A 17,763-nucleotide genomic window follows, 5' to 3' on the forward strand; every position below is an offset into this window, starting at 1 on the left:
GTAACCACTTTATGTATGTATTTCCTCACTTAACTGTATTAACTCAAGGAATAAAATGGGCTCTTCAGATGGCAATCCTGGCTGCTAAGCAAAAGGCAGTTTTTCCTTGGATGGACTCTAAAGGCTTACGTCATAATCATTCTCTACGACTTCCATCATGACTAACACTGTCTTGACCTAGATTGAAAAAGAAGAGTGCTAGAGACTGTATAGGTGAAAAGAAGTAATGTGTTGCAATGACCTTATTTATTTTGGAAGGCACCAAGACAGCTTTTGTTTTGTTTTGTCCTTTCAACCGTTTTTATTTTCTTTTTAATAGGTCAATTTGGTTCATCTGTGGCCTCATACTTCCTCTTCATGAGATGGATGTATGGAGTAAATATGGTTCTCTTCATCCTGACATTTAGCCTCGTCATGTTGCCAGAGGTAAGACTCTAACTTCCAGTTTACAAAACATGCTGCAACAAGTTTCTCAAGTGATCATTCTCCTAGAAAAGCTCTTTTCCCTTTAAGAGTACAATGACTAACTGGCTACATCCATTATTAGAGTCATAGTATTTGTTAATCTTCAAAATGGTGCCTGAAGGCCAAAAGTCCTAATCCTTGCTCCAAAGGGTGCATGAGGCTCCTGAAATTGTATATAAAATGTCATGTGTATGTTTGCATGTACATGTTTATATGGGAAGGTTCACGGCTTCTGTCAGATTTCCTGTGCCCAAATGTTAATTGCCCAAGAGCAAGGCTTTGACACCTTGTGAATTGTATTTCTTTATTTTGCCAAGTTTGGTTTGAAAGAAATGCTTAATACAACCAAAGCATTCAGCTTTTCTACACTAAAGAAACAAAAAGTTAGAGATTTTTTTCTCATATAAAGTAAGATAGCGCGTGCGCGCGCGCACACACACACACACACACACACCTACCTAGTGGGGGGAGGGGTCCTTAGGACCAAGGTCAGAGAGGAGAGGAAAACAGAGAATGGGTCCAGATTGAAGAAAGGGGGCAAAATGCTGAGTTGATATGGGGAGGATAGGCTAAAGCCCAGAAACGAGATTGAGGTAGGGCCCTCACCCACATGAAATTAAACGAGCCTGACCTCTTTGGATGCTTACCGTACAAAAATGGGGTTAGGCTTTATTTAACTTAAAAAGGGTCTTTTTTCAGGTACCAATATTTCAAAGCCGGTTTGTTCAATACAGTATTGACAACAGCCAAAACTTGATGTTCTGAGTGTTTTTATCCCCTTGGTTTTGAATCGGGGCCAGTTTCTGTCTTAAGACTCTCCATTAGCATAATAATACTCATAATGCCTTACATTCATAAAGAGGTTTGGGCTTTTAATAGTGCAAAGCACTTCCGCTTCTTTTTCTTAATGAGCCTCACAACAAATTTATGAGGTAGACTATAAAAGAGTTTCTTCTCCCATTTAAAATGTATGAAAACTGAGTCACATAATGCTTTTTGGATTTAGCTAACATCTCAGAGTGAGTTTTTTTTTTTAATTGATCTGGGATTAGGATTCATGATTCTATATTTTGTACAAAGATTTTGCACCCTAATCCACTAGTTTTATAATCACTGAGATAATTATGGAGGTTTTGCAGCTATCTGGCTCATAGAAGAAGATGGACATAGATCAGAAGTCCTTTATAAATTCATCTTCAAAGCAAACACCTGCAGCAGAACGTACATATTTTATCTGTTTCAAAGTAACCCCAGCTTTAGTTTTGCTCATCCCTCTAAGGAAACCTGAAACTTCAACCCTAGCCACGATGACACTCCTTCTACACGGAGTTTTATCAGCTGCATTTACTCTTTCCTACACACCATGCTGCCTCCTTGTGGAGGAAATGAAAGGTTGTAGTTAATTCTTTGCAACTGGGAAAGTGCAGAATGCCTAATAGTATGTAGTGGAGGAAGCTAATATGTGTTCAATTGGATGTGTTCCTAGAATTAGGAAGCATAATGGCTGTAGGTGCTTTTTTATAGGTAGTGTTAGATGCCAAGGGGTATCCTGTTTTCTGGGCAATGATTACCGACTCCAACAAAAGAACCAAGAGGATTGGGACCCTGCGTGCTAACTTTACAGAACCACCAGAGGCCAGGCCTGGTCACCTCCTGGTAACAAGCCTTCACTTTTTAGCTGCCTCCACCCAGCAGCCTCACTCAGCGTTCCCTTGATACGTGGGCTCTTTTGCCCAAAGTTCCGGTGTCCCTGGGCAAACTTGAGGCCTAATCTCCTCTGTCCTCTGTGGCCCCCGACTTTGGGGTAAGGTAGCCTGGGTGGACTCACCCCCTGTTCTGTTCAGACCCAGGAAGCCAGAAGGGCTGCATTACATCTTGTGTGGGGAGAGGGAGTCTGGCCTGATTTTTAGCCTTTGACCATCAGGCTCTGTACTCAGGCTTCCATCCACATTCATCCTTCAGCCTCAGGGAAAGGAAGTTTTCATCTTGCATAAGAAGCAACATCTGCTTGGCAAGCCATGTGCCTGCTCTGGGGCTAGAGGGGTGCTTTTTTCTCAGTTCTCACCAAGAGCCTTACTATACTATTCTCGCTCCCTTACTGGCTGGCTCCACCACTAATAACTTTTCTTCTAAACTCATAGCAAAAGATCAGGGCAGTGAACCTGAGTTAGTGATGAAACATAGGATAATCAGGGTACAGTGTTCCCTCTTACTGCCACCCTCAAATTGTCTGACTGATTCTCTTAAGGACTCTTTTCCTTGACATGAGGGATTCTTCCTCCACCCCCACCCTATATGAAGATGTGGGTAGTATGGTTTACTAGAACATTATAGTCCCCCAAAGGCTACCTCTCCTTTCCAGACCTCCCCTAGATGAGACCAGTTTGAAGGTGGTGGAGGGTAGCCTTCTGGGCACTGTGGTTGGCCCAACTGCTGGTGGTTCACTGAACTCAGAATGCAGGGTCCTTCGCACTCCCTTTGTTCTTAATTCTGAATTTAGTTGATTCCCAGAAAATGAGACCCCACATGGAGATCCACAGAGTCCTCATGAAAAGCTTTCAGAAGTGCTTTTAAACAAAACCATTTGTGATCACATGTGTGGTTCAGACTTTGTTTCCAATTGTTAACTGCTTTCTTTGCTTTTCCATATAGTACCTCTGGGGTTTGCCATATGGCACTATACCTAGAAAAACAGTTCCCAGAGCTGAAGAGGACTCTGCAGCGAATTTTGGCGTGTTGTACGACTTCAATGTAAGTGTCTCTACACAAGTGTGTTGTAGGAGGATTCATTTTTCCTTATTCTGAAGGTGGTATCCTCTTCTGGGGCTGGGTGAAGGTCTTAAGACAGATGTTTCTGCCCTGTTTAAAAAAAAATGAAAGAAAGAAGAAAGAAAAAAAAGGGATAGAGGGAGAAAGGGAGGGAGGGAGGGAGGAGGAGAGAGAGAGAGAGACAGAGGAAGGGAAAGAAAAAAGTGAATAGGATTTGAGAGTATGATAATATGGTTAAATGGGAATATAGATTACTGAATGATGGTAAGCTCAGAGTTCAAAGACTTCAAACAATATTCTTATCTCTAGCTTTGGAAAAGAATAAAGGAAGAGTTTGCAAATGTGCTTCTGCAAAAATCTTGTTAAGAAATTTGAGCTTTTACATTGCATATTAACCTTTTCACTTCCTAAACAAAGCTATTTAGTATGACTGAATAGTCAATACTAAATAAAACTAAATACTAAGCAATACTAAATTCTAACTTCTAAATAATACTAAAATGAGGATCACATGATTGTGGTACCCAAATAAGCATCATTCCACTGTAGTACTAAGATTGGTATTCTTCTTTGAGCTCCCCTGAGTGGAGTTGATTGTAATCGCAGAGACTCATTCCCGCCTATTGAAAAATCATCTGGGAGTGGGGTACAAGTCTGTGACATCTATTTAATTCCACACATTTGTAAAATTGTGACCAGATTAGAGATGTTTGAAAGTGTAGAGGATGAGAAAGTAGCAAGGTGGAGATTGGAGAATTGATGATTCACGGAATTTGTGAAAAGTAGCAAATGAAAAGACCGTTTTATGTGGAGTGGAGAATGACAAAAGGAGAGAAAAACAATAGTCTTCATGTTCATGGTGTTAATATGTCTGTTTCACAGATGTTTTGAATTCTACCCTTACCCCCCCCCCCTAAATTGTGAGCTTCCTAAAAAGGGGAAGGGACACATCAGCTACATTTTCTTTGAATCCCTTGCTATAATGCTCAATGAATAGAGGCTTAAGGAATGTTGTTGACTGGCAATCTGAGTATAGGGAGGTGGGGGGGGGGGATGTGTAGAGCCTTGAGATAAGAACCATAGAAATTAATTTATGTGCGCAGTACTAGAAAAACTTAAACTTCCAGTCGCTGAGTAAACAAGGGAAGCTGTGGAATAAGCCTAAGGCATAGTGGCAGCTCCAACTTTGTGGCATTTGGAATCTTAAATCACCCGGCAGTTGGAATTTTCATTTCAAATCAGCATTTATTTATTGAATATAAATATACACTGGTTTTACAAAGATGAATGTGACATGATTCTTGACCTCAAGGTACTCATGACAGCAAAAAAAGGATACACATACTTTTGTATACAAGTGTATACAACATATTAAGTATTAAGTTAGAAAAAAGAAAAAAGAAAAAAAAAGATATTGGGCAGTCCCAGGAAGTGGTTGTTAATTTTGCTTGGGAAGGTCTGGGTTTCATAGAGGAGATGGCCTCTGAGTTAGCTTTTACTTCTTACCTTTCATTTCTCCTTTCTATTACCTTTTACTTATTTCATCTCTCTCCTCCCCCCACCTTTTCCCCACCCCCTCTCTAGTTTAAATTTCAAAAAATTTATCACTGTGCCACCCCAAAACTATTTTGATTTCTCATTCTCTTCCTCTGATTAACAAGATAATAAACTTCCAGTCTGGTTAATACGAATAAGAATTAGTAATATCATTGGCATTTTCTGACGTTTAGTCATACCAGAGAAAGGAAGAACTGAAAATATAACAAAAGGCTTTTTACTTTTAGACAGATTTCTGAAGTTTACGCACATATGCATTTGTCAAATAACTGAAATTTAAAGTTTTGGGAAAAATTTCCATTTGAGATTTGAAAGATATTAATCAGTTGCCAAAGAGGAAGAGGAAGGTGGCTTTAAGAGATCTATTCAGGAGTGGAAGGGAGGGTCTAGAAGGTGAATACATGAGGAAGTGAGGGTTTTTTTGGGCCATAGTGGGCTCCTCAGGATTTTATTACTGCCCTTGACAACCCTCTCAGGTCCAATTTGGTGAAGACCTATAGGGTGAAGGTAGGGGACACTGTGAGCAGTTGCTTCTCTATTGAGCTTCATGTTGGAAGGCTGGAACTTCTCCTCTGGGCCCCCCAGCCCTGGAAGTAACCCATGGGAAGCTCAGTATTCTGTCACTTATAAACATGTATCACAACTCATCTAAATTCGCATTAGTTAATAGCAGACAAGTACCATTTGATATATGCTAGGTCAGTCTTTTGTCTTCTCAAAGTCACCTTTTACAAAGCACTAGAGTTTTAATCCTTTTATTGAGTACCTAGTGATTGACCTTACTGATCAAGGGGAAATGTATTTGATTAAAAGAATAAGAAGTAGGGAAATTATCTAATGTATTTTATGAATCAAATTAGCACAAATGGTATCAGTTGATTCTGTAGAATTAGAAAAATGAGTTTAAGCCAGTAAAAAAGGATGTATGTGTTGACAAGCTACTCAGAAACACAAGAATGATGTAGGAATGATAAAAAGGAAGAAACTGCAGTGTTGATATTCTTGTAAAGGAGAGAGAGGGAAGAACTGAGGTGGAATTTAGAAGGAGCTTGGGCTGATATCAGGCGGTGAGATCATAAGGGTAAAGATTTGAGCTGTGAATAAAGGGAAAGGATCTAGCTTCCCAGCTTGAGGGCATTTTGTACATTCCATGTGGATAAATGGCAAGTCAGCTTTGCCTCCTGTGTTCTGATCTTTTTAGTTGTCGGAGGTGGGGGTAGCTCTCGTGGGCAAGAGGGGAAAATAAACACCTATTAATGTGTACGGCAGGCCCATACATTCCATTGCATAACAACCCATCATGATGAGGATCAATAGTCACTGTTTAGTTGAGGAAATTGGGACTCAGAGAAGTTAGTTTGCCAAAGACAGCACATATAATTAGAGGAGGCACTGAAATTCAAACTAAAATGTGGCTTCCGTTGATGTCAAGTTCTTTGTTTTAATCTATAACATATCATTCCAGGCCTGTTCCTCTGCCCTGCCCACTTTTGCCACATCTCCTCCTTGAGGTCTGTCCTCAAGGACTATCACAGACATTCTGAATGTTAACGAATAGCAGTTTGGTTCCCAGTCTTTCCAGCATCAACAGTTCTTTTAACTAATGCTCTTCCAAAGGGAGAGTGTCTCCTTTCAGACATAGCTCAATTGTCCTAAGTTTCTCCATCTCTCACTGTATCAGTCACATTTAGGAGAGAAATTCTTGTGATTCACATATGGAATAATTCATATTTTCTTTCATAATTCAAATATTCTAGGAATATTTCAGCAGTTCAGATGCATTTTTATTTTCAGAGTCCTTTTGAAAGGGTGATTCATTTTAGGTTTCCTGAGAAATATGGGGGAGTGCCTATAAATGAGAAAGGGGAATAGGACCAGGAGTAGAAAGAGAGAGTCTTCGAATGGCAAAGCAGATATGATACCCATGAAAGGAGAGAGGGAAGGAAGGTTGGGTAGGAAGAGTCTCAGGCAGCAGTAAAGTTCTGAAAGATGTCTTAGCCAGGCTCATGGTGAGTCTCTAAGCAAGGATGTCCATTGAAAGAATCCCATATCACTCAAGAATAACCTGGCTCTAGTGTTCCTCACCTGAGGAACTGGCAGAAGGACTCCAGGGGTGTGTGGTCTCAGGATAAACACATTGTCATCTCTTTTCATCGATCCGAAGTGGTGGCAGCTGGAAACTGTATTTTGAGAGATATCTGAGCAGCACAACCTTTATAACTTCTAGAGGGGTTTGTTGGCTCTGAAACTGTGACTTGGCTCCTCTGTTTTAGATCAGAACTGTTGCTGTTACTGTTCTTGTTATCTAGCAACATTAGCATGACCTCTTTGCCACAGCCATTGTCTCAGCCTAGCCAAGGGCTAGCTCAGCAGAGACTAAACTCTAAATCATAAACTATCTCTTGGTGAGGGCAAAAGTATCACCCCAAGCCAGAATGCTAAGTCTTTTGGGGACAAATTTTTGTAGATTACCAAGTCCACTCAGAGATAGGACACTTTCCTGAACTGGAGATCGTAAGATTGGAAGGGATGACGATCTTCTCATCTGTATTCATCTGTATCCATAGTAAGACTCCTTTGAAGACTTCACTGAGCAAAGAGGGAGCCTGCTCAGGCACCTGGATTGGGACTGGCAATATCTATGGGCTTTCCATCCTTGTCTCCTATATGTACTTTATTTCCTTCATGTCCAGTGCAGGTCCCTCTGGTCCAGTGCAGATTCAAAGGTTTATGAGGTGTGATTGAAAGGAGAGGCATTTTATATTCTGTTCTAGATCGTGGGTTCTTTCTCTTACTTCAGAGTCTCCTCAGTCTGTTACTCCTGGACTTCTCTATGACACGTCTATAGCTTGTGATAGGAAAGATCCCTGGGACTGCTTTTAGCTTTCTTGGTATCCTTCTATCTTCTTAAACTTGAACAACTGATTTCTTAGGGTCTGTATTCCTACCAGTGCTTTCTTTGCTTTGGCAACAACTTCCAATTTTTAGCACCTTCCTCCAGCTGCACCTTGCCAAACCAAAGATGAGCTTTCTTTTTGTCAAAATTTGGAATGCCTGTGATCCTGGTACCATACTTACAAACATGAAAACAGCATCACTTCTTTGAATATGATCACAGAAATTAGTCTTCTATTCATCAATTCAGTAAGCATTTATTGAGCATTGTCTAGGTACCAGGCAGTGTGCTAGGCATTAAGCAAAGGTAAGCCAACAAGGTCTCAAGAACTTAAAGTCTAGTAGAGAATTGAATAACCACAAAAGTAAATGTATTTGCAACTGTGCCAAGTGCTGTGACAGAAAGGTAAACGGTATAAAGAGAATGCATAGCAGGGAACCTGACCTGGATCATAGGAAAAGTTTTTCTGAGAAAGTAACATTTGAATTGGGTTCTGAAGAGCCAGTACAAGCTCCCAATTTGACAGAAGGGAGAGGTATTCTGGGTCATGAGAACAGCAAGTGCAAAGGCCCAGTGTTGAGACATGGTTGCCTTACTCAGGGGACTGAATGACAGCTAGTGAAATGAGATCTGAGAATGTGAAGAGGCGTCAGGGGCAGATGGCATTGGAGAGACAGAAAGGTATCAAACCATGTGTGACCTTCTAGAATCTAGGCCATGATAGTTATTTTTTTCTCAGAGCAATTGAAAGTAGTTTAACTGGATGGTGGGTGGGTAGTGGCATTATCAGACTTGAATTTTGAGAAACTCAGAAGATTGGAGAAAGACAAGATGAATGTGAGGAGACCAAGGAAGAGTCTTATCATTATGACCAGGTGAGAGACTAAGATTGTTTGGAAGAGCTCAGTTTACCTGGTAGGGATTTGCTGATATCTAAATACTGGCGGTCAACCTAATGATTAAAGGCTGTGAGTGATTGAATTAGATTAGAACCTTGCAACCTATTAAATTATATTGTATAATACAAATAGCACTAAACCATGAGTCTAGTACATCTGTTATGACAAATAGATTATTTAAATTTGCAAACATTTGAAAGCAATTCAGTAAAAACTTTTTTCTATTTTCTAGAATCGTGTATCTCCAATAGATATTATTTTTTTATAAACTATACTTGAATATTTTAATCTTGAATATTTGAATCTTAAATATTTGAAATAAAATGCTTTTATGGGATTGAAAATTACTGAATTCAATTCATTTTTTTCTAAGTAGTCTCAATATTTTCTCTACTTTCAAAAACTAGTTTTATTTGTTCAAAAACTTCTTAAATAGATACTACTAAGGTAATTCTCAGCATAAACTGTGTCCAGATGACAACACCCATCTCTTTTCATGTATGAATTCACAGTACTTTGTTCTTCATGACTTCAGAGAACTAATGGGCAGCCTTGCAAGTCCAGAAGTCAAAGAACAACAAACCCCCATAATGAATGCTTTTGATGTCTACTTTGTGAAACAAAAGAAGACCAATTTTCCTATGTGGGAAGAAATCATACAGAGTAGCTCATTTTATAGCACTGAGATGTGTCATTTTGTAGGCGTTTTAGGCAATTAGACATTAGAAAAAATTAAGGAGTTTTGCCAGCTTTAGTGTTTCTGAGACTTTTTTTTGGTGTTTTGATTCATTAAATCCCAACATGAGATTGTTATTGTCATGTTACTATCTTGAATGATTTACTCTGTTTTATTAAAATGGGTAATAGGGAGCAGAAAAACAGAAAAGAGTGGTTTAGTTGAAAATTTAAAGGAACTAAAACTAACTGAGGATTGCTAATGATCACCAGAAAGCAACTTCTCTTTTCATTCAGTCATTCCACAAACATCAATTGAATGTCAGATGCTGGGAATAAAACGATAACTATTAGTATTCCCTGTCCACAGTGACCTTATGGTCTAATCGGATATGCCATACAATGTGACAATCTCAAGCTAACGGACATGTGCCCTGGGCACATGGAGGCATAATAGAGGGGGGATTCGGTGTTGGAGTTCACCAGAGTCCTGAGAGGACCCAGTAAACAGTAACTCTATTTCCCATTTCAGTTCTGAATGATTTGTTGGAGAAGTAGAAGCAGATGGGCATCAAAATTCCACATTCATTATTAATAAAGACCAAATTAAGAGCACCAATCTGGGACTCTTAGCCAAATGGTCTTGCTAATATGGAATCCCAAATTAGTCCAACTTACCCTGAGGACAGCTTATTTCCTAGAGGAAGAAAGTTGTATTTGAGCTAGGCAAGCCCAGTTAATTTATTTGAAATTTACCAATCAGAGAAGTCACTATACTTCCCTTGTGGTGGAGTGAGTGAAGAGGTAGAGGAGGGCTGGGGAATATTTCATCTGAAGGAAATACTGAGAGACAGGAATAACCATTCATTTCCCCATAACAATTGCCTCTGGTCTAGAGGTCAGTAAAGGATTTACAGAGGCATCTTGAACTAGATTTAAAGGAAACATAGGAATAAACTAGGCTCTAGAATGGGTAGAACAACTGGGAACAGTATTCCAAGCAGAGAGACCAGTATGCACAATGGCATGCAAAATGGTGCTGTGCACTGAATACCAACTAGTGATTCAGTGAAGCTGGTATTTGGGAGAGAGTAGAGTAGTGAAAGATGAGTGTGTTATACCTCCCCCTCCCAAAAAGGGAGGGTCTAATCAGGGAGGACAGATTCATTCATTATGCAAAAGAGTTAGACTTTATTTGGTAGGCAGTGGAGAGCACAAGGGTTTTGAAGTAGGATGGTCAGAATTATCCTTTAGAAGAGTCTTTGTGAGGTTGGTTGGACTAGGTGTGAGATGGAAGCAGAGAGACCTCTAACTAGCAGTGGTGTGCAGAGAAGGGATCAATATCAGATATGTTAGTGAGGCAGGAGCTACAGAACTTAGTGAGTGATTGCATGTGAGTTGTGGGTAGAAATGGGAAGACAATAAAAATATCCAAGTTTCTGGTGGCGATACCTGGGTGAGTTGGTGGTGCCATTCTCTGGGATAGGAGGAAGAAGTAAGTTTGGTGGAAATTTTTGGAATGTTCTAAGTTTAAGGATCTGTGGAATATCCAAGTGGAGTGAATTGTGAATAGGGCATTAGGCATAGGATCTAAAATTCCCACCATTAGTGTTAGTTGTGGACTATGCACAAAAGGCAAATGGAAGTGCTTTTTACAGAAGCTGGCAGTTAAAAATGCAGTGTAGCATAATGAAAAGAACTCAACTCATGTGATTCAGACAGACCTGGGTTTTTGAGTCCTGCCACCTACTGCCTATGAGATATTAACCACCAATCTGAGTCTCTTTATTGTCATGTGTAAAATCATGGCACATGTCATTGTTGTGTGTAAAATATTGTCAGGTGTAAAGTGCTTGGCAGGCTCGTATAAAAATTAAATGAGATAATGTATGTACAGTATTAGCACAATGTCTGGTACATGGTAGATGCCTAATAAATGTGTCTTTCTTTAAATGCATACTCAGGTACTTAGTTCATGTAAATGTCCATTTCTTGGAGGGACAAGAAAACAGGAAGCGGGTTCCCTGATAGTGAGAGCCTTGAAACAAGGCAACAAAGGGAAGGAGGCAGCAGTAATGCCACCTGAGAAGGAGGAAGAGGGACAAGGGCACCAATATGTAGATGGGCATCAAAAGAAACTGCCTACTTCCCAGCTTTTTGCAGGCCAGAATTCACTGTCTGTTGACAGGTAGAAGTTTATTCCCTCTGCTGAAAACTAGATCTGCTAAGACAGCCTAGCTTCCTCTTTGTAATGGACACATTCCCTTGCTAAGAGCCATGGAATATCTGTTTACTAACTCTGGATCTGGATTGAAGCAAAAGGAAAGTAAACTCAATGGTGAGCAGAGAATTAGGTGGGAGCTTGGTGATTCAGATTGGAGAGAAGGAGGGTGGACACGGACTAGATCTCAACATGTATCCCATAAGTGCCAGGTTAGCTGCTGTTCTAGAGCGGCTAGTTGAGCTTTGTTTCGGATGTTGTTAGCCTTTCACTTCTTGCTTTTCTCCTGAATTCCTCTGTATCTGATATTAAGTGATATCACCTACCTTTCATCGATACTTGAAACTTTGCTTTTTTACCACTAAAGTGTAAGTGGCTGATAACAACTCAGAAAGGAGTCAATATACACTCCCACTCGTGTAGTACCACTCCCGCTTCACATACCCTCAGCAGGCATGGTTCAGAAGTCCTATTTTTTTGTTTTTCCATCAGTTTTGACTTCATGATTTTTTAAATCAAAATAATTGTCTGTTAATAACTACAAATTAGAAAGAGTTGTTAAGGATGATGAAAGTCATTTGCCATCCTGGGGAGAGAGTGTTTTTTTCAGAGTGAGTATTTATTTATAGTCATGAGAAACACCAAAGGGATAGAGTTCTAATATTATTTTAGGTGATAAATACTTATGAAGAGAATATTTGGTTTTCAGAACTCTTTTCAGGGCATCTATAATCCAGTCTCCTACTCAATCTAAGTATATAGTATTTGGCAAATAGTAAGTTGTCAGTAATCGTTAGTTATATAAATAAATACATGAGTTGTTTCCTAGGGACCACAGCATCAGAAGATTCTCTTTGTTGTGGAAAGGTGTCGGTGACTATAGCCTAGACCAGCTGCAGCATTTGAACAGAAATGAGAGTCTTAACAGATGATACAGAAGCATGGAACCCAGAGTTGGACAGGCCTTTTCTATGCTCATTTGAAACTTGGCTCTGACTGTGGTTTCTCTGTCACAGATTTTGGGGTGGGAGAGAGCTCCCGCAGGGAAAGCCGAGCGTGCTGACATGGAAACCGAATAGAACCTTGGCTGGGTTTGGAGTCATTGCTATTTTAGTCACTTCCAGATGTCTGCTGTTGGAGTTTTAAGGAAAAGGGAAAGATGTGTGGAGCGTGGTGGGCCTGCTGGTGGAAGGGGAGGGGTGTTCCTTTTTTAAGCCTTTCAACTCATGTTTAAAGCTGTCCCCCAAGATGGATTGGATAAAGCTTTAAAAAATGTGCCCCTCAATAGTGCATTTTTCATTTACACACTTGACTGCATATGTAGTAACAGGCAAACTGAAGAAGCCTTTGTAAAATAATCAGGATTCCCGAGAAAAACAGGACCCTACCACTTTGGATGTGATCTAATAGTTATGAAGTGCCAGCCATTGAACATATATTGAATGGTACATACAGCAGATGAGCTAGCTGCCCCAGTAGCTATTGGGCTAACCTCACAAATTCACCAGGTGCTTGTTATATATCTCCTTTTTCCTTTTATGTTATTTTGAGGTGTCTTTTAATCCTAATACTGTCATTATGAATTACAAAAAGATGTCAGGTTTTAATGTGTATGCATGTGGAGATGAGGCCCTCTGAAATGTTTTCAAACGGGGTGTCCAAGTCCTTTCTAAGAGGTCCTGGCACCACCAGGGAGCAGTCCAGGGGTATAGGTTAAAAGTCCCTGCTGGGTTAATAGGGTTTTGTTGTTTTACTGGGAAGGTATGGCACCAGCATGATACAAGGCCTGGTAGGCAAAGAAAGCACAGGAGAAGTTGTATAGCACAATGGTTACGGGATTTGAATTAGACCCAGTTCAAGTTCTGTCACTTACAAGCTATGTGAACTTGGACAAGATACTTCACATCTCTAAGACAGTTTTTTCATCTGAGTTGGACAGGGAGAGGGGATGAGAAATAACACTCCTTCCCTTGTCTACCCAGGTTGTGATCTAACCAAAAATAAGGCAAAAGATAAGACAGGTAGAGGTCAACAAGTTACCTTTATTATTGTTAAAGCTGTTGTTAAAGAATGTGGTATCTTTTTATGGGTAAGTGGGCTTCACAGGCAGGCATTTCTATCCAACAACCTTAAACCAGGATAGGCTTCTCCTGCAGAGGCAGAGCACAACGTGTGTTCTCTCAGGTGGAGGAAGATAGGCGGTCCCCATCATCCCCATTTGTTCATCCACACTCTGCTCTCAGATGACTTTCTCCTCCCCGGGGCTAGCGTGAGGCCGTGGAGAGAGGCTGGAGGTAGTACATTTACAGGTCTTCTCCACGTGGAAGGGAACATCAAGAGTTGAGGAAAAGTATTTCCCCTGACAGTATCAACTTCATTGGATTCTTCTCAGGATTCTGTGAGATGAAGTAAGGTGTTCACAAATGCTTAAGTGTTCAACAAAACTTACTGATTGGTATTATTCTTGCAACCATCATCACTCAGTGTCAGGGTGGTAGCAAGGAAATGAGGTGAGGGTCAGATGCAAGGACAAATAGAGGAGTTTGGAAAATGCTATGTTATACTTATGGGGGAAAAAAAATAAACAGTTCAGGATATCTGTAGACTAGGGCCTATATCTACCTGGTTCTGTTATTGTTGCCCTGGGATAGGAGGGCCAGTCTGACTGTTCTAGACAGGGTAGAAGGAGATTGGATTTAAAATAGGTGAGAGGGAGCAAAAACCTTAACTTGATGAATGTAAGAGATATCCTGGAACCAAGTATAGAGAAATCCGGCCAATGATTATTCTTCTGGGTCTTGGCCAATCCATGTCTATTTGGTTTCCTATCTTGGACACAAGATTAGCCCATATGCTTCCCCTCTTTGAGGTTCCCACTCGTTGTTTAGCCCTAAATTTTCTTTTGGGTTTATTTTATTATTGAGCTGAAGAAAAAAAAGCAGACACAGGCAGATGAGGTGCAGGGAGGCAATTTAGTTTTTATTCACACCCCACTCATCCTATCCCAACCCTATTTACACCCGTGAGCTCTTCCGAGGTATTCTGGATCTGCTCATTTTTACAGAGTATTAAAAAAATAAATTTTGCTGCAAATTTTGAAAGCAATCATTTTCCCCAGATTTCGATGGCCTCTAATTTGAGTTTGGCACAATCTTTGTTTAACATAGTTTTCTAAATTACTTCTCTTCATTCTCCCTCTAGAAATTAGCTTCCAAGGCATTTCCTCCTCTTCCCAGTCTCCTCTTCCACCCTTCCTGTCCCACTTCTCCTCCCTTCTTCAACAGGAGAATTCAAAGTCCCTGGCTTGGTATACATGATGTTCAAGTCAGCCAACTGGATTTTCTAAGATTCAGGGATGACTCACTTGATCTCGAGAGGAAGCCCCACATCGACAAGTTAGTGTCTCCTTGTTTCCCACAGCATAGTAATTTTAAGTTATTGCTAGAAAGATGAAGTCAGAGAGAAGCTGGGGAAGTAGATATACAGTGATACAGAAACAATGCTTCAATGCTGAGAGTGAAAAACACAATGAATATGAGGAATACTATAAAGGAAGCAGCATCAGAATATGCCAATGTTGGGAAATGGTGATTCCAACCCCAGTAGATAACTTTTAGGAGGGAACATGTAATTACATGAATAAACATGCTTGTTATGGGAGAATACTGTAGTAGTCTCCATGAATAGAAGGTTGTGCAAATTGGTTCCAATGTCACCTCACCTGTTTCTTGCCTGAGGTAAGACATGGCTTCTGTGGTTTAGGAGAACCAATCTAACTGTGGCTCAGGTGACTGGGAGTGGAAACCTGCCATAACACACTGAGGAAGCATGTTTCAGGTCTTACCCCCAGTATTAAGCTCTTGAAACTGTAAATCTAACGACACTGTGAAGTGTGTTTTGATGTTTTAATCAATGGGCACTTCGTGGTAATGGCTCCACAGTTGAGCAAGCCTATATTTGATTAAAAATTTGGTCTATTTAGAAGTCCCTGAATTTCAAGTAAACCAAGACGCTGCCAATGAATGTGGCAGCTGAAACATTCACTCTGTGAAGCACAAACAATGGGACCGATGTCAGTGCCAACTCCCAAGTTTGAAAATTAATGTCATTTTGTTATTCCTCTTAAAAGTCAATATTTCGTTCTTTAAGTTGATCTTTACAACATCTGCTAAGTGGCTTTCTTGTTGGATTTTTAGGGGTTAGCGCAATACTCTGTCCTCTTCTATGGCTACTACAACAATCAACGAACGATTGGAGTGCTGAATTTCAGATTGCCACTCTCCTATTTTCTAGTGGGGCTTGCGTGCATTGGATACAGCTTTCTGGTTGTCCTTAAAGCGTAAGTTTCTTTGGTCTCTTGGGAAGCAAGCAATGATTTCTGGAATCAAATGGGAGAAGGGATATCATTTTGTTTTTTTCTCCTGTTTCATATTTAGAGGATGTAGAGTCTATGAGATAAAATGTTGTTTTTAATACTGACACTAATGTAATATCATGACATCCTCCAAACAAAGGGTTGAATCCAAGCACAGGCCTTTGGGTCATCTCACTGGGCTGCACTCTTAGTAGTTGCATGCCTATCCTACGTTGAAGTTTATTTTTTAAATGTGCCTTTTTATACTTCAAAGTATAAATCAATGTTGCAAACAAGACAGGGAAACAGCTGCTGACCCCTCTTTTTTGGGTGCAGAGAGGTTTGTGACTTGCAGAATCAGTTCAATAGGCAGAATCTGTTATTCTCTGTTCATTTTTTAAAAAAGCCAGAATAATCACTCATCCAAAAAATTTCAGCTACATAAGACAGCAAAAACAAATGGCCCCCAACGAAACTGTCATGATCAACTGCATAATCATGGCCTGTCTTGGAAAAGGATTTATTAGAGCGTGAGGAAGAATTTCATGGGGGAACTGATGAAACAGCAGTTCATTTTTCCCTCTGACTGAAATATATTTCTAATTTTCTCCTTAAAGACATTGCAGAAACCTAGCACAGACATTTGGAGCTATGAATAATCTATCCTTTAGCCAATTTTCTGAACTAGCTTAGGAGAAGAGTTGAAACACCTAATGTCTCAACCCTTTTACCTGACTCTGCATAGGGTGAATTGGCCATTTCAGGGAAGGACCACTGCCTGAGGGTCCAAATCACCCTGAGCAGGAGCTCTCTGGAACAGTGGGTGATGCATTTTGTGTCTTGTTCCTGTCAAACTTATTGGTGCCACCAAAGAACACTGTCATATTCAGTTCTTAAGCCCTTTCAGGAGTTGAAAAAAGCCTTAGTGGAGACCCCACATCTAAAATATTTATCTATCTGTCCAATCAGAGATCCTAAATATTAGGTATCTGTCTATCTGATAAAGTACTACCACATTCCCAAATCTAAGATATATCTAGTCTTTAACCATTATGATTTGGCAAGATTAAAGTCAAGGGTGTCAGTTATAGAGGCTTCATGAGTACTATTTCTGTGTTGGTCCCTTGGTCTCCATAGTCACTGGGGAAGCTTGTTTTTGTATGTCCGGTCACTCAGCTTCTTTCAGTGACTCTGCAGGGACTGTGTATCCTGGTGGGCTCTCAAGCCTGTTTGCATGGATTCAAATCCCAGCTCTACCATGTACCTAAAGGCCTTTGACAAATTGCACAAGTGCTCTGTTCTCTAGTTTCCCATCTCTAATAGACTTGTGATTATGCCTTGATCTTAGGATGGCCATGAGGACTAAATGAGCTAATACATACAAAGCATTTAGACCATGTTTGGCTGGTGGTAATTGACAAATGTTAATAATTTAATTAGGATTACAATTCATAGGCTTATTGAAAAATGAAACAAAGCCAGCATGGTAGGAGTTGAGGTTACTTGATAGCCTCAGTGACAGGGCAGTCACATATGGTTATGCAGTTGTACATTAATGGATCTGTGTATTTATTACAATAATTTTCTGGCAGATGAATTTAAAGTTTATAGAGCAGCATTATGTAAAGAAATACAAGATGAACTGCACATCTCGTTTAAAATTTTCTAGCAGCCATATTAAACAAATACATAAATAAAATTAATTTTAAGAATATATTTTATTTAATTCAATACATCAAAAGTATTATTTCAACATATAATTAAAATAAAATTATTATCAAGCTATATATGTATATATATATTTTTTTTTTTTTTGTACTAAGTCTTTGAAATCTTGTGTCTATTTTACACTATCACATTTCAAGTGTTTAGTAACCATAGGTTGCTAGTGGTGATCATATTGGATAATGTAGGTCTAGAGCAGAGG

General features: G+C 39.8%; 1 protein-coding gene across 9 annotated transcripts in view; it reads left to right on the plus strand.

The window, feature by feature from the left end:
• Positions 1–17,763, plus strand: part of TMC1 (transmembrane channel like 1) — a 312,031-nt gene that overhangs the window by 253,183 nt on the left and 41,085 nt on the right. For all 9 annotated transcript variants that reach the window (XM_081067289.1, XM_081067284.1, XM_081067290.1 and 6 more), the window contains 3 exons: positions 320–426; positions 3,118–3,216; positions 15,679–15,821. In XM_081067289.1, coding sequence (XP_080923415.1) covers positions 320–426; positions 3,118–3,216; positions 15,679–15,821 — 349 coding nt within the window. The remainder of the gene's footprint in view (positions 1–319; positions 427–3,117; positions 3,217–15,678; positions 15,822–17,763) is intronic.

The sequence above is a fragment of the Rhinolophus hipposideros genome, assembly GCF_964194185.1.
Source record: "Rhinolophus hipposideros genome assembly, chromosome: 11".
Lineage (NCBI taxonomy): Eukaryota > Metazoa > Chordata > Mammalia > Chiroptera > Rhinolophidae > Rhinolophus > Rhinolophus hipposideros.